Source organism: Schistocerca piceifrons, chromosome 5 (assembly GCF_021461385.2).
Source record: "Schistocerca piceifrons isolate TAMUIC-IGC-003096 chromosome 5, iqSchPice1.1, whole genome shotgun sequence".
NCBI classification, from domain to species: domain Eukaryota; kingdom Metazoa; phylum Arthropoda; class Insecta; order Orthoptera; family Acrididae; genus Schistocerca; species Schistocerca piceifrons.
The window spans coordinates 596,357,163-596,378,880 of record NC_060142.1 but is presented as its reverse complement, the minus strand read 5'-3'; the positions used below and the strand labels follow the sequence as shown (position 1 = coordinate 596,378,880).

Genomic DNA, 21,718 nt, shown 5'->3' with positions numbered 1-21,718 from the left:
CTTCTGCAGCTGAAAGAGGTGTCACAGCGGAAAGACACTAGGCTTCTATTCTGGAGCACAGCAATTCAAATCCCTGTCCAGGTATGCTGATCTGGGTTTTCTGTGGTTTCCCTAAATTTCTTAAACTGAATGCCGAGATGGCTCCTTTGAAATGGCACATCCGATTTCCTTCCTCATTCTGATTGTGCAATATTTTCCCTCTAATCTATCTATGCATGTGTTTCTACATTTCTCTGGGACACAAACCAACTGTATCCATGGTCAGCTTCTACTGATTTCCATTTTTCTGTAAATTATTTCTGCCAGTGTTTTTCAACCGTAACTTACTGAAATGACTGTTTGGTAATATTCACTCCTGTTGGCACCTAAACTTTATCTGGAGTTGGGATTACTATATTCTTCTCGAAGTCTGAGAGTATATCTTGTGTACCAGGGGGAGCAGTTTTATCATGGTTGGTTCTTCCAAGTATCTCAATAATTCAAAGGGAACGTTATCTACTACAGGTGACTTTTTTCAACTTATGGCCCTTGGTCTAAAGACAGCAATGACTAATATACAAATGCCTAACTGCTCTGCAATTCTAATTACATCAAATATCCTACCTGGAAATTTAGATGGTGATTTAGATTCCCCATGCAGTTTTGAGTATTGACATCGACAGTGAGAAGACGTCAGAGATAGTAGGGCTACAGACTGGAACAGCAGCTTAGGCCCTTGTGAGCTGCAGCAGTGCAGCAAGCACGTGAGGTGGCACCAACCTCTGACAAGTGTTTACCACTAAATACCATGGCCCACCTCTTGATATCCAGTCTCTTATTAGTTTTTGAAGCCTTCAGTTATTTGCCACTGAATAGTATTAGAGTCTTGACCTTGCCTGGTCTACGTTTGTGATTTGGATTGTTCTCTGGATCTTTGTATACACTTAAGATGACTTTGCTATGCTGTAGACTTGTTTTGGTTAAAACTCCACTATCATTAACCTTCACACTGCTTGTTTTGTTCTTCTGGTCTCTACTCAGCAGTGCGAGTTATTGGAAATGGTGTTTCACCTATGCAGAGTAGCACAGAAAAGGAAAGCCATGTACTTTTAAAGTATCTGCATGCTTTCTTCATGGTGCTGTAGCCTCCACTACAGTAGTGTGCATGTAAGACTTAAGTAGAAAATCTTCTGGCTATACTACAACCATAAAAAAATAATCATCATTTACTCACCACAGAGTTAACAGGCAGGGGAATTCCAATAAGGGCAGCCATAAGGGGAGCAATATCAGCCTGGTGAACATCTTTACGTAATGTGTCCAATTTATTCTCAGTTCCTGTTACTAACTGTGGAGTATTTATCCCAGCACCCCAAGCAATGAGTGGTGTTTCTGTTTCAGATGGATCCCCAGCGCCATGAGAGCCTTGAAATATACACAAACATTTTGTTATCCCAGAGTCATTAGTTAACAACAAAGGCTGAAGTTTATTATCATTATTCTGAAAAATGTGGTCACAAAGTGCATCTGGCAGTATAACAAAACTATGGAAACAACTATGTATCTGTTCCCCACTGGCAACAAGTGTCTGGCTCTAAAAGAAGTTTTGTATACTGTTACGAAGAAACAGAAATGGAATTTATTTATTTAATCATATGGCTAGGGCCTCTCGTTGGGCAGGCCGTTTGCTGGGTGCCGGTCTTTCAATTTGACGCCTCTTCGGTGACCTGCAGTCAATGAGGATGATAGGATGATGATGATGAGGACAGCACAACACCCAGTCCACAGGCAGAGAAAATTCCCCGACCCAGCTGGGAATCGAACCTGGACCCAGAGGACTGACAATCTGTCAGGCTGACCATTCAGCTACCGGGGGCGGACAGAAATGGAATGAATACATGAGAGAGAGAGAGAGAGAGAGAGAGAGAGAGAGAGAGAGAGAAGGAAAGAAAAAGTAGAACACAAAATATAGACTATATTTAAAAGAAACTGGTTTTGTTGAACAAAATATTTGTACAAAGAAGTTGAAGAAATACATAACTACGGCCCATCATAAGATTTCTCTTTATACATATTTCCACTGGAACTGAGATTCACTGACAAAGAAGAAATAATGTGCCTATTAATTCCAACCCAAGCAGTGATTTGATGATAAGAAGAGGCATATGCTTTTTTAAAAAACACCATAATCCCTTATATGTTAAATCCTGAATTATTAGGATACTGAGAATATTTAAATCAGCAGAACTGATTTCTGAAAATATGCTGCCTTGTAATGTGACAGTGAACTTGATTCAACAGTATAACATGTGCTATTTTCTAAGATGAGAAGATTTACTGCTATGGAAATACAGGCTTGTTTTCTAGTGAGACAATGTGGATAAGTCCACTTTTTCTGACATCGAACACTCTGGAGCTGAATCAGTGAAACTGAGACACAAGCCATGACACTGGAACAAAGAAAAATGTATGAACTAGGAGGTGGGTCACATTATAGTATCTGGCAAGATAATACCACATGAAAGTGGTCAGTAATGCCAGTAGCGTGGTTGTGAGCAGATTGACCACTGGGGAGGGGAGGGGGGGGGGGGGGGGGGGCAGTGCCAGCTTATAAACAGGGACGTTCAGGGCACTGTGGCTTCCATCAAGCTTATGACTATCACAAGAAGATGTGAGAATGATGTCTTCATTTATGAAAGGCAGTAACACATGAATTGGAAACCAGAACAAAGCATAAGCCATTGTCAGGCAAATGTAGAATATCTAAAGAGCAAGTCCAAAGGAAACCCATGAAACACAGCAGGGTCTGTTCCAAGATACTGAAACATGCATGACGTAAGGCTTCTTACAAAACTGGATAATAACTGTCCGGCTGTGCATTTGGGTAATTATGGGCATTACCCACAGACACTATATGATAACCTGACCTAGTGCAAGTGCTGTGTACAGAGAGGATCAAGTGCTGTCAACTTGGACAGCTCTATGACCTCTGATTTCTCATTTGCATCAGAATCTGTCTTATATGATACAATACATGTAACACTTAAAGACTGTGGGTTTTCTGCCTTTTTATAGGGGATGTTTTGGCAGTTACACTCTCTTTTAACTTCTGTTGGTGTCAATCCTAGCACTGCACAAAACTTATGTATATAATGTAAACTATGACACCACTTCTGCACAGAGTAAACAACATTTTGATTTCAGTTAAATTGTTATTAGCATAAGGCAAATAATCTTATACACTTACCCCAGTCTGTCATCCCATGATCAGCTGTAAAGATGTATGATGTTTTCCCATCATGATTGTAAAATGATTCAAAGAGTTCTTCCATTTTTTTCACTCCCTCATCAACAGCCTTAATATTCTCTTTATATTCTCTATAACAAAAGAACCACACTAATAAATTTAATACTTTTAATTAATAGCAAAACATCACACATAAAACAATGAGATTGTCAATTGAATTTCTCAGCATTACTTAACAAACGATTGCATTAATACCTAAAAACACGGTCAGTAAATAGTAAAACATTTTTTTCAAGTCAAAAGAAGAAAAGAGTGGAGAAAAGATCTACATGCACAAAAACAGAACAATTACTATATGGGACGCATTATGTCTACCGTTCATCATTACATCTCTTCTGAAAACATAATAATTATTAGGGTCACAATACAATGGCTGCAATGTAGATAGGATAAAAGGCCTGTCTATACTCTAGGAGGCAAAAATCTGTTCCTTATGTTTTTTTCTACATCTACATCTACATGGTTACTCTGCAGTTCACACTTAAGTGCCTGGCAGAAGGTTCACTGAACCATTTTCACACTACTTCTCTACCATTCCACTCTCTAATGGCATGTGGGACAAAGGAACACTTAAATCTTTCCGTTCGAGCTCTGATTTCTCTTATTTTATTATGATGATCATTTCTCCCTACGTAGGTGGGTGTCAACAAAATATTTTTGCATTCAGAAGAGAAAGTTGGTGATTGAAATTTCGTAAATAGATCTCGCTGCAAAGAAAACTGCCTTTGTTTCAGTGAGTGCCACCCCAACTTGTGTATCATATCAGTGACTCTCTCACCCCTATTGCACGATAACACGAAACGAGCTGCCCTTCTTTGCACTTTTTCGACGTTCTCGGTCAATCCTACCTGATAAGGATCCCACACCACACCGCACAGCAATATTCCAGTAGAGGACGGACAAGTGTAATGTAGGCTGTCTCTTTAGTGGGTTTGTTGCATCTTCTAAGTGTTCTGCTAACACAGCACAGTCTTTGTTTCGCCTGCCCCACAGTATTATCTATGAGGTCTTTCCAATTTAAGTTGCTTGTAATTGTAATTTCTAGGTATTTAGTCAAATTGACAGCCCTTAGATTTGTGTGCTTTATCGTATACCCAAAATTTATCAGATTTCTTTTAGTACCCATGTTTAGTGCCAATTGCCACTTTTTTCACCATACAGAAATTCTCTCTAGATCATTTTGTAATTGGAATTGATCGCCTGATGATTTTACTAGACGGTAGATTACAGCGTCATCTGCAAACAATCTAAGGGGGCTGCTCAGATTATCACCTAGATCATTTGTGTGAATCAGGAACAGCAGAAGGCCTATGACACTACCTTGCGGAATGCCAGATATCACTTCTGTTCTACTTAATGATTGAGTCTCTATCACTATGAACTGTGACCTCTCTGAGAGGAAATCATGAATCCAGTCACACAACTGTGACAATACTCCATGTACACACAATTTGATTAATAGTCGGTTGTGAGGAATGGTATCAAAAGCCTTCTGGAAATCTAGGAATACGGAAATCTGAGATCCCTTGCGACAGCACTCATTACTTCATGGGAATAAAGAGTTAGCTGTGTGCACAAGAACGATATTTTCTGAATTCGTGTTGGTTATGTATCAATAATGCATTTTCTTCACGTGATTCATAATTTTCGAGTACAGTATATGCTCCAAAATCCTACTGCAAATTGAGGTCAGTGATATGGGTCTGTAATTCAGTGGGTTACTCCTATTTCCTTTCTTGAATATTGGTGTGACCTGTGCTACTTTCCAGTCTTTAGGAACAGACCTTTCATCAAGAGAGCTGTTGTATAACAGTGACATACACGACAACTGTAACAGAATAGGAGCAGTGTTTATAATTGCAAAAAAGCTCGACCAATAGGTGTTGGGTAAAAGTGGATTACATTTCAGGAGAAGAGGCAAAATTCTTAACAAAATTTCTGCTGATACCTATAAAATTCCAAGTAAGAGTGAAACTAATACGGAATGACTGTGACGGTAAACAATGTATGGTATCAAAAATTGTAAGACCTACACGCTATCTGAGAAAAAGCACACTATAATTTTAATGCTGTGAGTGCTGACTTAAAAGACAAAAGTTACAAAGTTGATAAATTGCAAATAACTTTACGAATGAAAAAAGTACTAAATTTTCTCAATGAATGCTGGCTCTGGCTTGTTGACATTAATATTAAAGCTTAATGAAATAAAAAAAATTCCAAATTACTATAAGTTGTTTAGGTGAAATAAATTGTGTGCATTTCTGCAGTCTAGAAATCATGCAATGAGGAGTACTTTAACTATTTAAATGAAAAGTGTATGTTTGAGTGCTTTAGCGGAAAAAATGATCTGAAATATTTGAATGAAAAGTGTATATTTGAAAGCTGTAGTGGAAGAGACCTAAAAGTTAAAGAAAATGTGATCTACTAAGTTCTAGAGAAAGCAACAACTTACAATTTTCTGACTAAATTTCAGTGTCTGCTTGAAAAGTTCAATAAAAAATATAAAAAAGACAGTAACATGTGTTGACTTCCACATTACTATCATGTTTACAAACAACAATACATCCAAGTTCATTGGTATAATTAAAAAAAGTTGCTACAAATCACATTTTTTTAAAACCACTGGACTAAAATGCTCAGTCGGCAACCTGCATTGATACTACTTTAACTAATAAATGTGCTGGATAAACTGATTCTTTTCCACACACAGTGAAAAACAACAACACAGCTGTGAAAAAATGAGATACATATTTGTGTTCTAACTATGAACACTAGGAAACACACAACCATAAAAGAGATACAATTAGCTGAGTCACAGACTGGCATAAATGAGAAGATACTATCCACATCAAGTGTTGCTACTATAGTGTTGCAGGCACAGTGGACCTGGTGACAGAAGTCGGTGGCCAGGTTGCACGTGATGGCTGCCTACGGTAGTTGCTGACATGCTATGAGAAAGTTGGAGTGCACTACACTTGCCATAGTGATCTGAATTACAACTGCTGCAGGCAGTAGGTGCAGTAGCCAGCATGTTACTACACTTCTCTTTCCTTGCGGGGAGAAAGACTGGGCATCATCACCCATAATACTTTAGCTGAAGAGATGTCCACTGCATCTGTGATGGTGCCGGGGATGACATCAAAAGGTGCAAGAAGTTTTCAATCTGCCCAGACCTGTGCTTACGGGCAAAAGAGAGTGGACAATGGCAACACAGCCATCGATGGGCAGTGCGACGACTGCTGGGAAGGACTGGTGACAGGAGGGGAGAGGGGGTGGGAGCCATCAGGACATTTTGAGTTCATGACAAGCAACAGTGGCACGGGCAGCGACAATGGTGGACTGGGGAGGAGATGCTCTGGCAATGGAGGCTGCTGATAGTGGTGCCTACTCAGCATAGTGAGAGGCCTGGCACCGGTCACAGAATCAAAGCCACTATCAGTGCTGACAAAGCTGCGACTGCCAGGAGAAGCTGGCACAACCACCCCTGCTCAACCCCTGGAGTGGCCAGGACTGACGAAAAATGTGGTATTGAGCCCATGGACCACAGGAGCCTGCGCCCAACCTTAGATGCAACTGGTTCTGGTGGCATGCCTTGAGTTGATCTTCAGTGTGAACCATGAAGATGTGGTGGCCATGCTGGTTGTGAATGGTGGCTGCAATCCTGTGGTACCAGTGTCGAAACGTCCAGGCCCAGAAGGATGTATCGGGTGCGATCATCAATAAAACCTACACTGCTGATCATGCACGAGCTCGATGGGGCTCTTGGCCCCAATTGGCATCTTTCTGTAAGAATTTTAAAAAAATTGAGGGCCTCCTAGGCCAGGAAATCTTCTAAGTACTTGTACATCAGTGTCTTAAACATTTTGACAAGGCACTCCATCTCACTGTCCAAAGTTGGATGGAAGGGAGGCACTGTGGCATGTCAAATGCCATTGTGTGTACAAAAGTCCTTGAAAGATTGCACTATGAACTGAGGACCACTGTTTGAAATCAGCATGCAAGGAAAGCCTTTTATGGAGAATATCTTTGACAAGGCCTTGACAGTAGTATCTGCATTGCAGACTGACAATGAATGGTATAGGGATGATAAGAAAATCATCAATTCCCAATAATTAGAAAGTTTATAAAAAAAAACTACCAGCATAATCAATGTGGACATTTTTCTATGGCTGGACACAGCAAAAAAGCAGTGCACAGCACTGTACACTGACATAAACATATGCAGCACGTCACAACAAGGTTTCCATCTTCCGATTTATGCCTGGCCAAAATACATGGTGGCATGCCATAAGTTTTGTGTGAGAGATCCCCCAGTGACCCTGATAAACAGAGGACATCGCACTGCAGAGATGCTGGAAACATGACACAGGATCTAAGCTCTTCCATTGACAGGGTAATAATGCCAAGAGAGAGAGGCAATGGCAAAACGTATACAAATTCCAAAGCAGGTCTGATGCGTGACCTGGTGGACGGTTGTGCCACCCACATTATATCACGCTTATGACCTGCCGGAACATTGGATCCGTCACCACAGCAGAGGCAATAAAAGAACTGGTGATGGGAAAGCCATCAATGATGTGTCTCCATATTCAGTTGAAAACAAAGCAGCTCCTCGTGGTCGAAAGAGAGGTCAGGGCCCTTGCGGAGACAGGACAGTGCATCCATGTTCGCATGTTGCGACATGGGATGAAATTTGGATCTTATAACTGTACCAGAACAGAGCACAATGCTGAAGATGATGAGTGGCGGCTGACAGGCTAAACAGGGAAACTATGGGATTATGGTCAGTAATTAAATAAAATTTTGCACCATACAAGAACACATGAAAATTTTTAAGGCGTAGATAATAGAGAGAACTCTGTTTTTCCAAGCAAGGTCTTTCTTTCCATCTGAGAATAATGTTGGTGAGCCAAGCCGAGTGTTTCTGAAGCAAAGGTAATACAGTGTTCAGAGCCATCTGAATGACTATGGGCAAGGCCTGTACTCACATAGTACTGGGATGCATACGTGGCCAGGACCAGATGCTCGCTGGGCTGAAATGTTGCAAGACGTGGCGTGGAGCGAAGACTGTCCTTAAGCTGCACAAAAGTATGCTCAGAGACTGCACACAAAACACAAGGGGCACCTTCCTGAAGCAACAGATGAAACGGGTGGGTGATAGTAGATGTTGGGGAATAAACTTGTGATAGTATGCCACTTTACCATGGAATGCTTGAAGTTTTCACAGATTAGACAAATCGGGCAAGGCCTTAACAGCATCAACACGTTGTTCCATGGAGCACATGCCACGTCGGGAATTTTTATGACCCAAATAACTATGGAAAGTTGGAAAAGTGAGATTTAGTGAGATTACATGTGAGATCCACAGCCTGTAGAACAGTAAAAAAAAAGAATGGATGTCATATAGGAGATACTCTGTGTTAGCACCTCTCACGACAATATCATCAAGATAGTTTATGCAATGAGGGACAATCATCGTAATCTGTTCCAAAAATGTTGAAAGATGGCAATTGCACTAGCAACCCCAAAACATAAGCCATTAATACTGATAGATGCTGAAAAGCATATTAACCAGAAGCAACTGTTGTGATGCTTTGTCCAGTGGAATCTGTAGGTATGCTATGGCCAAGTCGATATTTGAAAAGAACTGACCCCCAGCCAACTTTGTGAGCAACTACTACAGGCAAGGGATGGGGTTTACTGTGCATTAATGGTACGCTTGAAGTCACCACAGAGCTGCAGATGGCTTCTCTACAACCACTAGACCATTCACTTGAAAAAATTGGTCTAATCACTTCCAATGATGTTAAGTGATCCAGCTCAATCCTAACCTGGTCGTGTAAACCTATTGGCACTGGCCACTCCTGAAACAGGTGAGAGCAGGTCTGCTGTGAAACTGTTGCAAAATTTAACCCTGGGGCAAACAGATCCATAAACTCAGAACACAAGGAATCCAATCCATGATAATGCACTTGGTCTGACACCCAATGCACCACATCTGGAATAGAAAAACCAAAGATAGTACAGGCATCTAACCCAAATAAATTTTCAGTGCTTGCATCATGAACCACCAAGTATATAACTGATTTGAAAACTGCCATGAATTGGCGGAAAACAGAAATCTACTGTCTGTTATAGTTTACAAAACAATGTTCGATGCGTGACAATGGTTGGACCCTAGCCTGGCATACATCTGTGAGTTGAGTAGGGGCATGGCAGCCACCAAGTGAACTTGTAGCTTTAATAGCTTATCCATTACCTGCACTTAAATGAAGAGTTTGTTCTGGCCTGCAGTCAACAGCGAACACAATGATGAAACAGTATGAATAGCAATATCCACCAATTCCTCAATGACTCCTGGGGAAGGGGGGATAGAGATAAGACATACTACTCCTATATGATCTTTGTTTTTACATTTGTGGCAGGAGATTGCCAGTTCATACTGTATGAAACAAAAGAGGCATGAAGGAAGTGGTGTTCACTGTTCTTGCTGCTGATGACATGTTTGCATCAGCCCAGTTGGTTTGTTTGTATGAGGGCTGTTCGAAAAGTATCCAAACTTTTATTTATAAAATCAATCTTTATTCTGATACAATTACTTAACACTAGTCACCTTCAAAGCAGTCCTCCTACGCTTCAACACGCATTACTGAAAGCTGCTACTACTGCTGGAAGCATCACTGGAAAGCCTCTTTTGGTGTGGTATGCAGCTGCTCCATTGATTTCTGCATAATGTCTTCCCTCTTCTAAAATCTGGTCCCTTTCAGAGTCTCTTTCACTTTAGGAAAAAGCCAGAAGTCACTCAGTGCTACATCAGGGAAACATGGAGGCTGACACACCACAGCTGTGTTGTGTTTGACCTAAAACTCAGATCTAATTGAGAACGATGAATGGGAGCATTATCATGGTAAAGATGCAAACTGCCCATAACCTACAAGTCTGGCCATATGCATCTCACTGCTTCACCATAGTGACACAGAACCTTTTGGTAATACTAATTGACATTAGTACATTCAGGATCGTACTCGTGATGAATCACGTCACAGGAGTCAAAAAAGACCATCAGCATGACTTTCATACTGCTGTGGACCTGCCTCACCTTTTTTGGTGTCAGGGATGATTAATGCTTCCATTGCAATGATTGGAACTTTGTTTCTGGGTCATACCCATAACCCCAGGACCCATCACCAGAGATAACTGTGTTAAGAAAGCTGGGATTAATGTTCACAGTATCCTGCATGCCCTGTATGATCTGCAAACAAAGTTGCTTCTGCTCAGTTGTTATCAACTTTGGCATAAATTTTGCTGAGACTTTTCCAAGGTCCCAACCTTCCATTAAAATGAAATGAATGGATTCAATACTAATTTTACTTTCATCTGCAAGTTCTCTGATCATGATTCATCTATTTAGCAACACAGGGTCCTTAAGTGGTCAATAACAACCTCACTTGTGCATGCTGAGATCCTATCTGAAGATGTTTCACACATGACTGAAGATGGCCATCTTTGAAGCACTTGTACCACACCTTTATTTGTGTGGTACCCATTGCTTCATCCCCAAACATTTGTTGAATATTGTGGAGTGTTTCCAACTTGAGAATCACCAAGCATCAAACAAAATTTGATGCAATAATGTTGTTCCACTTTTTCTTTAATTTTGCCCACAACACAAAATCTGATGATTGCCACTTACAGCAACTGGTCGTTTCTGTAGTCATGGAAAAAAAAAAAAAAAAAAAAATCAGACATGCGCACTACGTATGCATACAAACAAAAAGCCTGTGCACCCCTATATAATTGTTGGTTTCAACAGTAAAAAGTATGGTTGCATACTTTTTGATAGCTCTCTGACTGTGGTGACCATCTCTTCCCACAGCATGCCAGGCTCCACGCACCAGGGCTGTACACTGTCAACAACAGCCTCTAATTGGCAGCCAGTGGCATGGGAGACCTTGAACGACTGTGCAATATTCAAAACCTCCTCTATCATAGGGACTTCCAACTGAAGGGCACATTGACACACCTTATCTGGAGCCAAATGAATGATTGTGTTCCTGACCACAGTGTCTGCATAAGACACAGTAAGGATAGATTAAATAAAGTAAGTGGTGGTGTGTTTCTGTCTGTTGGTAGTAGTTTATCTTGTAGTGAAGTTGAAATAGATAGTTCTTGCGAATTACTATGGGTAGAGGTTATACTCAACAGCCGTACCAAAATAATAATTGGTTCCTTCTACTGACCCCCGACTCAGATTATATAATAGCTGAACGGTTAAAAGAAAACTTGAATCTCATTCCAAATAAGTACCCCACTCATACAGTTATAATTGGTGGAGATTTCAATCTACTCTCAATTTGTTGGTGAAGTACATGTTCTCAGCTGGTGGTAGACAGAAAACATCTTCCGAAATTGTACTAAATGCTTTCTCTGAGAATTACTTTGAACAATTAGTTCATGAGCCCACATGAATTGTAAATAGTTGCGAAAACACACTTGACCTCTTAGCCACAAATAATCCTGATCTAATAGAGAGTGTCATGACGGATACAGGGCTTAGTGAACACAAGGTCATTGTAGCGAGGCTCAAATCCATATCAACCAAAATCACTAAAAAATATATCTAAAAACACAGATGATGTGACTTACCGAACGAAAGTGCTGGCATGTCGATAGACACACAAACAAACACAAACATACACACGAAATTCAAGCTTTCGCAACAAACTGTTGCCTCATCAGGAAAGAGGAAAGGAGAGGGAAAGATGAAAGGATGTGGGTTTTAAGGGAGAGGGTAAGGAGTCATTCCAATCCCAGGAGCGGAAAGACTTACCTTAGGGGGGAAAAGGACAGGTATATACTCGCACACACACACATATCCATCCGCACATACACAGACACAAGCAGACATTTGTAAAGGCTTTCCCTTCTTTGCTTAGAACTGGGTTTCCATCTGAGCTCTTGATACTTATACAAGTGGTTCTCTTTTCTCCAAAGGTCTCTAATTTTCCTGCAGGCAGTATCTATCTTACACCTAGTGATACATAACCAACACAAATTCAGAAAATATTGTTCTTGTGCAACACAGCTAACTCTTTATTCCCATGGAGTAATGAGTGCTGTCAACAAGGGATCTCAGATCGATTCCATATTCCTAGATTTCCAGAAGACTTTTGATATCGTTCCTCACAAGCGACTATTAATCAAATTGTGTGCATATGGGGTATCATCTCAGTTGTGTGACTGGATTCGTGATTTCCTCTCAGAGAGGTCACAAGAACAGAAGTGATATCTGGAGTTCCACAAGGTAGTGTCATAGGCCCTCTGCTGTTCCTGATTTACACAAATGATCTAGGTGATAATCTGAGCAGTCCCCTTAGATTGTTTGCAGATGACGCTGTAATCTACTGTCTAGTAAAATCATCAGTTGATCAATTCCAATCACAAAATGATCTAGAGAGAATTTCTGCATAGTGCGAAAAGTGGCAATTGACACTAAACAAAGAAAAGTGCGAGGTCATCCACATGAGCACTAAAAGAAATCCGATAAATTTTGGGTATACAATAAATTGCACAAATCTAAGGGCTGTCAATTCGACTAAATACCTAGGAATTACAATTATGAGCTACTTAAATTGGAAAGACCACACAGATGATATGGTGGGGAAGGCAAAACAAAGACTGTGATTTTTGGCAGATCACTTAGAAGATGCGACAAACCCTCTAAAGAGACAGCCTACATCACACTTGTCCACCCTCTGTCAGAATATTGCTGCACGGTGTGGGATCCTTACCAGGTAGGATTGGTGAAGGACATCAGAAAAGTGCAAAGAAGGGCAGCTCATTTCGTGTTATAATGCAATAGGGGTGAGAGTGTCACTGATATGATATGCGAGTTGGGGTGGCACTTTCTGAAACAAAGGCAGTTTTCTTTGTGGCGAGATCTATTTACGAAATTTCAATTACCAAGTTTCTCTTCCAAATGCGAAAATATTTTGTTGACACCCACCTACATAGGGAGGAATGATCATCATAATAAAATAAGAGAAATCAGAGCTTGAATGGAAAGATTTAGGTGCTCTTTTTACCCACACGCAATTCGAGAGTGGATTGGTAGAGAAATAGTATGAAAATGGTTCGATGAACCCTCTGCCTGGCACTTCGGTGTGAATTGCAGAGTAACCATGTAGATGTAGATGCAGATGTAGACTCCATGACAAGCTGACACTTATGACTGAGACTGTGAATCTCAGTTGCCCAAGCTCGATATGACTGCTGTGGGTGTTTGTGACACTAGTAGAATTCAACTTGCACTGCAACCACATGGTTTCACTTTTGGTAATAGGAGGACAGCAAACGAGACATATCACCAAAAGGAAGTAATGCTGGTTCTTATAGAGGAGCTACCTAGCACAGTAAGTGATAAATATAAGAGGGTATACAAGCTAAGAAAAGAGGCTTACAGGCCTCTATGTTGACCACCATCAAATGCTGGAAGAGCCACTTCTCGTAAGCATCCCAACATTCTGTAGATTCATCATACAGCATTCAGCGGATTCATCATAGGCAAGGAATGGTGGTGGGTCAACATCTGGTGGCTGAACAGAGGTTAAAATATCAAACAATCCTTCCAACATGGCTGTATGCACCTGTTGTTGTTGCAGAAGTGACTGGAGTAAAGCCTCTATGGAGAGCCAAATGGCAGAAAAGACATAGAATCCAAACACACAAAAATTCGAACTTTGTCGTCACTTGTGTTCTAACTAGGAACAGAAGGAAACACACAGCTGTAAAAGAGATACAATTTACTGGGTCATAGATTGACATAAACAAGAATACAAGGAAAGTAGTTTACGCGCCTCGAACACAATTAACACCCGAGTGCCTAGAGGCCTGTGAGTGCTTTTATAAAGATGATACCCACGTCAGGTGTTGCTGGTGTTGTGTGCACATTGCACGACAGATCTAGTGAGGCATCTGGTAATAGGGCTGCCCCTGGCAGTCACCTCGGGTAGTTGCAGGTGTGCTGTTTGAATGCTGGCACACACTACACTTGGCATAGTGCACTGACTTACATCCGCTGTGGGCGGTAGATGCAGTGATTGGAAGATTACTACAATTTACACACATCCATAACTAAATTAACAAAAGTACATCCACATACAAAAAATAAACAAATTTGGAAAGAAAGAATCACATTTGCCTATTTGCCAGTTCACAAACGAACTTCACAAGAAAATAAAATTTAGCACCTGTATCAAATTCATCTTGCAAACACAATGCACTAAAGTAAAATATGGTATGCTAAGTCCTCGATCTTAGAAATAATACTGTGCACTGGTGAGTTTTTTTTAGCAACAATGTGTAGCTCTGCATCATAGCTCAACACATTTCTAGAAGGCAACCAAGACAAATGATTTGTATCATTTTAGTAGGCAGTGTATTTGTCATTGCCAGAATGTAAATTTCACTGTCTCAAACTTCTTACTTGTTATATTACAGGGAGACAAAATGAGTGGTCAGCACTTACCTGTAGCATGTGAAATAGCAAGAAACACTGATAGAGGTATTTAAAAGTGGGAACAAACTATACATGCGTCCCCCCACCCCTTCCTGCCCCCCAAACACACAAGTGCGTGCAAAATTTGAGGTCACTAAGTGCCCAAATGACGACTTAATATGGGCAGTTTCCAACAGAAAACACTCTATGCTTTTGGGAGTTAGTTGACACACGGAGTTAGTTGACACACAGGAGTCTAAATTACAATGAATATTGCCAGTGAACCTGGAATGCTAGTTAACAAGTAACACACAAAGTGGAAAGGTAAAATAAACAATCACAATGAACCTCTTTTTAAGAGGCCAACCAGTAAGAGTTCCTACAACTCTGGTCAAATATTAAATGTCCTTTGCCATGTTGCTACGGCACGTAAAGAGTAGATCGTGTTCGACAGCATTTGCTGCATCTGCTAAAACCTCAGATAGCCCAGATGACAAACACAAATTAAAATGTAAGGGGTTAAAAATTGATATTGTGTTAGAAAGTGATGCATCATTAGTGGTTCATTACAGTGAGAACAAAGAGGTGTGGGTTTACCATGTAACAGGTGGCGCTGGGTAAAAAGACAGTGCTCAATGTGCAGTCTAGCTAAAATTATCTCCTTGTAACAAGATGGACAAGAGGAATTTATCTGTGCTGTAGGGATGGGTTTAATCTCCAATAGTTTGTTACTATGGAGAAATGACCAGTGCTCATGCTAGAGTGATAAAACGTCTATGTACAGTAACAATGAGGAGACTGATTGACGGGACAGAACTGCTAAAAGGTATGGGTAGTAAAGTTGCAGCATTGGCAGTAGCATCGTCAGCCTTGTTCCCCCACGATGCGACATACCCAGGAACCCTTGTGAATGACACATGGTGCCAGCATCAGCGAGCAAGTCAAGACATTTCTGGATCTGTTGCACTACAGGGTGGTACATGGGCAATCACAATGCGTATGACAGACTTGCTTGTATTGTTTATCTATCATATGTTTCTATTACACCCGATCAATGCTAGTATCATTGGAAGATAATTGACTGTTGAGTATAGCATCATAAGTTTGGTGTCACAAGACAGGTAATATTCCATTGCAGTATGGTCATGAGCATGCGAGACACTGGTACATAGTGAGGTGGCACTGACAGAGATAAGCAGAGTGTTTGATGGTAATGTGATATGAACTATGCAAATGCGGTGGAGGAAGTGGTCTGCAGCCTTAATTTAGTATGTCAAACTGCGGCCAAGTACTGAAGATGGCATTGTTGAAGATCTTCTCATTGGGAACTCCGTAATCAGCCAGAATGGGAAGCCCAGGCAGATTTTTTGGAACCCTTAAGAGAACGGGTATACAGAAAATGGTGAAGGAGACAAAAGAGAAGGATTCTGGGTAAACGTTTTGGGTTGAATCTAAGGTTGCACGTCATTATGGTCTATTGGGATGACACCACCACGATGGGGCATGAACATCGAATACTTCTACAAGCGACAGAGAATATCTGCCATATGATCATTATGATCCATCCCAACAGGTCCCTCCCCATCCCAAACTGTAAGTTGACAAATGAGACATACTTTGAACAAATGAAATCTCACTCTCTGTTAGCAGAAGTTGCCCCCCCCCCCCCAGAACACTGTATTTCTGACAAACTCCTAGTAAAAATGGGGTGAAGCAGAATCTGTGCAGATGACAAAAGAGGTGGAATTTTGCACTGAATGTCACAGATACAAATCATTATTGCAATAAAAAATAGTTGTAGTATTCGTTTGGCTTCTCACAGTTGAACTTGTGTGTTGCATACCACTACTGAGGAGTGAAGTGTATCATTACATCGTCTTACCGAAGAATGATACTTAAGAATGAAAACCATACAATAAGTTATTGTAGAGGGGAACACAAATATTTTGCACATCTGTTATTCTATTTTCATGTGGAGAATCATGCCAAGGGATGACATGTGTCTTCAAGATGGTATGGGCTTTGGAAAACTCTGAGAGGTTAAGCCAAGTGCAAATTTGGAGTCCAGAACAGTCTGCATAGCATCAAGTACATGAATTAAGATGGCATTATTATGAAAAGATTATGCTGCTACTCACCCTTTACCAGAGATGTTGAGTCACAGATAGTCGCAACAAAAAGGCACTGGTAGAATGAGCCATAGTCTTTTTACCTTTCTCCTTTTCCACTGCATCCCTGCCCCACATGCACCCTCCATCTGAACTCCCAACTGCACCTAGCTGTGCTGCCTTCCCTCCACCTTGTCCCTGTATGCTCCCACTCTCCGCCTTGTCCCTGTATGCTCAAAGAAGTGACAGTTTACCATCACCCAACCTTACACTGCAATCCCTCCCCTTCCCTGCCCCAGCCGCCTCCTTACCCACACTACCCAGATTGCTTCTCCCATCATCCACTGCTGCTCACAGTCTGGCATCATCAGCCAGAGACTGTGGTCACGTGTGTGTGTTTTTTGTCCAAACCAATGAAGGTATTTTTGGCCAAAAGCTTACTTGTTTGACAGTCTTTTTGTTGCATCTACCTGTGACACAGCATTTCTGCTAAATGTTGTAGCAATCTGTTGTTGTTGTTGTTGTGATCTTCAGTCCTGAGACTGGTTTGATGCAGCTCTCCATGCTACTCTATCCTGTGCAAGCTTCTTCATCTCCCAGTACCTACTACAAACCTACATCCTTCTGTATCTGTTTGGTGTATTCATCTCTTGGTCTCCCTCTAAATTTTTACCTTCCACGCTGCCCTCCAATACCAAATTGGTGATCCCTTGATGCCTCAGAACATGTCCTAGCAACCGATCCCTTCTTCTAGTCAAGTTGTGCCACAAACTTCTCGTCTCCCCAATCCTATTCAGTACTTCCTCATTAGTTATGTGATCTACCCATCTAATCTTCAGCATTCTTCTGTAGCACCACATTTCGAACGCTTCTATTCTCTTCTTGTCCAAACTATTTATCGTCCATGTTTCACTCCCATACATGGCTACACTCCATACAAATACTTTCAGAAACGACTTCCTGACACTTAAATCTATACTCGATGTTAACAAATTTCTCTTCTTCAGAAATGCTTTCCTTGCCATTGCCAGTCTACATTTTATATCCTCTCTACTTCGACCATCATCAGTTATTTTGCTCCCCAAATAGCAAAACACCTTAACTACTTTAAGTGTCTCATTCCCTAATGTAATTCCCTCAGCATCACCTTACTTAATTCAACTACATTCCATTATCCTCGTTTTGCTTTTGTTGATGTTCATCTTATACCCTCCTTTCAAGACACTGTCCATTCCGTTCAGCTGCTCTTCCAAGTCCTTTGCTGTCTCTGACAGAATTACAATGTCATCAGCGAACCTCAAAGTTTTTATTTCTTCTTCATCGATTTTAATACCTACTCCGAATTTTTCTTTTGATTCCTTCACTGTTTGCTCGATATAGAGATTGAATAACATCGGGGAGAGACTACAACCCTGTCTCACTCCCTTCCCAACCACCGCTTCCCTTTGATGTCCCTTGGCTCTTATAATTGCCGTCTGGTTTCTGTACAAATTGTAAATAGCTTTTCGCTCCCTGTATTTTACTCCTGCCACCTTCAGAATTTGAAAAAGAGTATTCCAGTCAACATTGTCAAAAGCTTTCCCTAAGTCTACAAATGCTAGAAACGTAGGTTTGCCTTTCCTTAATCTAGCTTCTAAGATGAGTCGTAAGGTCAGTATTGCCTCACGTGTTCCAATATTTCTACAGAATGCAAACTGATCTTCCCCGAGGTCAGTTTCTACTAGTTTTTCCATTCATCTGTAAAGAATTCGCATTAGTATTTTGCAGCCATGACTTATTAAACTGATAGTTCGGTAATTTTCGCATCTGTCAACACCTGGTTTCTTTGGGATTGGAATTATTATATTCTTCTTGAAGTCTGAGGGTATTTCCCCTGTCTCATATATCTTTCTCACCAGACAGTAGAGTTTTGTCAGGACTGGCTCTCCCAAGGCTGTCAGTAGTTCTAATGGAATGTTGTCTCCTCCTGGGGTCTTGTTTCGACTCAGGTCTTTCAGTGCTCTGTCAAACTCTTTATGCAGTATCATATCTCTCATTTCATCTTCATCTACATCCTCTTCCATTTCTATAATATTGTCCTCAAGTACATCGCCCCTGTATAGATCCTCTATATACTCCTTCCAGCTTTCTGCTTTCCCCTCTTTGCTTAGAACTGGGTTTCCATCTGAGCTCTTGATATTCATACAAGTGGCTCTCTTTTCTCCAAAGGTCTCTTTAATTTTCCAGTAGGCAGTATCTATCTTACCCCTAGTGAGATAAGCCTCTACATCTTTACATTTGTCCTCTAGCCATCCCTGCTTAGCCATTTTGCACTTCCTGTCGATCTCATTTTTGAGACGTTTGTATTCCTTTTTGCCTACTTCATTTACTGCATTTTTATATTTTCTCCTTTCATCAATTAAATTCAGTATTTCTTCTGTTACCCAAGGATTTCTAGCAGCCCTCGTCTTTTTACCTACTTTATCCTCTGCTGCCTTCACTACTTCATCCCTCAAAGCTACCCATTCTCCTTCTACTGTATTTCTTTCCCCCATTCCCGTCAATTGTTCCCTTCTGCTCTCCTTGAAACTCTGTATAACCTCTGGTTCTTTCAGTTTATCCAGGTCCCATCTCCTTAAATTCCCACCTTTTTGCAGTTTCTTCAGTTTTAATCTACAGTTCATAACCAATAGATTGTGGTCAGAGTCCACATCTGCCCCTGGAAATGTCTCACAATTTAAAATCTGGTTCCTAAATCTCTGTCTTACCATTATATAATATATCTGAAACCTGTCAGTATCTCCAGGCTTCTTCCATGTATAGAACCTTCTGTCATGATTCTTGAACCAAGTGTTAGCTATGATTAAGTTGTGCTCTGTGCAAAATTCTACCAGGCAGCTTCCTCTTTCATTTCTTCCCCCCAATCCATATTCACCTATTACGTTTCCTTCTCTCCCTTTTCCTACTGTCGAATTCCAGTCACCCATGACTTAAATTTTCGTCTCCCTTCACTATCTGAATAATTTCTTTTATTTCATCATACATTTCTTCAATTTCTTCGTCATCTGCAGAACTAGTTGGCATATAAACTTGTACTACTGTGGTAGGTGTGGGTTTTGTGTCTATTTTGGCCACAATAATGCGTTCACTATGCTGTTTGTAGTAGCTTACCCGCACTCCTATTTTTTTACTCATTATTAAACCTACTCCTGCATTACCCCTATTTTATTTTGTATTTATAACCCTGTATTCGCCTGACCAAAAGTCTTGTTCCTCCCGCCACCAAACTTCACTAATTCCCACTATATCTAACTTTAACCTATCCATTTCCCTTTTTAAATTTTCTAACCTACCTGCCCGATTAAGGGATCTGACATTCCACTCCGATCCATAGAACGCCAGTTTTCTTTGTCCTGATAACGATGTCCTCTTGAGTAGTCCCCGCCCGGAGATCCAAATGGGGGACTATTTAACCTCTGGAATATTTTACCCAAGAGGACGCCTTCATCATTTAATCATACGGTAAAGCTGCATGCCCTTGGGAAAAATTACGGCCGTAGTTTCCCCTTGCTTTCAGCCGTTCGCAGTACCAGCACAGCAAGGCCGTTTTGGTTAGTGTTATAAGGACAGATCAGTCAATCATCCAGACTGTTGCCCCTGCAACTACTGAAAAGGCTGCTGCCCCTCTTCAGGAACCATAAGTTTGTCTGGCCTCTCAACAGATACCCCTCCGTTGTGGTTGCACCTACGGTACAGCTATCTGTATCGCTGAGGCACGCAAGCCTCCCCACCAACGGCAAGGTCCATGGTTCATGGGGAGGAGTAGCAATCTATCCTGTTAATAATACTGCCATTATTCTATCTTGGATTTGCCACTGTTTGAATTAAGATTAAGTCATAAGTTAGTACACATAATTTTGAGAAATGATTTAAAATTTTATACATACATGATGTATATTGTTCAACAGCTTAAGGCATTAGATTATGAACAGAAAACATAATGGAAGCTTGTTTTCATTTGAGTGGAAAAATCAGTAAACAGACTTTTGCCTATTGGGTCAATAAGAATCATTATTAAACTCAAAAAACACATCTCCATTCAAAAAGCGTAACACTGTGGTGTGCTATTTGCAGTTTTACCATTATAATCCCATAGTTTGTTAGGACTAAAATGATACTGCGACAGATACTGCTGAACATTACAGCCATATGCTCAAGACTTCCTCAGTTTCTCAACTGCCAGATTACATCTACTCTACTTTAAAATGTTTCTTTACAAAAGTATGATACAACCCTAAGCAGTGCATTATTGTCAATGGATCTCATTACCAATTTTCCAGGAGTAGCCATTTGACATTTTTGTGACATCATAGCCCTTGACCACTTTTGTTTGTGGGGATACCTCAAATCACATGTCAGTAGTCACATGCCAAACTTCTACTACTGCTATGCCATCTAACGTGGCGCAGGTAACGTGAATACTCTACTCTATATTAAAATAAGTTAGGGTACACAAGAAATGACTGTAAGAAGGAAGGAGGTAAGATTTGGGATTAATATCCCGTTAACAATGAGGTCATGAGAGATTTAGCATAAGCTCAGATTGGGGAAGGAAACAGGCCATATCCTTTTCACAGGAGCCATTCCAGCATTTGCCTTAAATGATTTAGGGAAAATACAAAAAACCTACATCTGGGTGCTCAGACAGGGTTCTGAATGACTGTCGTCCACAATGTGTATCCAGTGTCTCCCCACTTCATCAGCTTGCTACAAATATGTCCATAAAAATATGATGAGGAGTTAACAGAAACCACAGATGTACAGAACTACCTAAATAAGAGGATTAAA

General features: G+C 40.8%; 1 protein-coding gene across 4 annotated transcripts in view; it reads right to left on the bottom strand.

The window, feature by feature from the left end:
* LOC124798136 (GPI ethanolamine phosphate transferase 1) overlaps positions 1-21,718 on the bottom strand; it is a 260,616-nt gene that overhangs the window by 136,986 nt on the left and 101,912 nt on the right. For all 4 annotated transcript variants that reach the window (XR_007016923.1, XM_047261405.1, XM_047261406.1 and 1 more), the window contains exons 5-6: positions 3,227-3,357; positions 1,214-1,404 (exon numbers count right to left, since the gene is read on the bottom strand). Coding sequence is in view for 3 of the 4 variants with exons in the window: in XM_047261405.1 (XP_047117361.1) it covers positions 1,214-1,404; positions 3,227-3,357 (322 nt within the window). In the remaining variant the exon portion in view is untranslated. The remainder of the gene's footprint in view (positions 1-1,213; positions 1,405-3,226; positions 3,358-21,718) is intronic.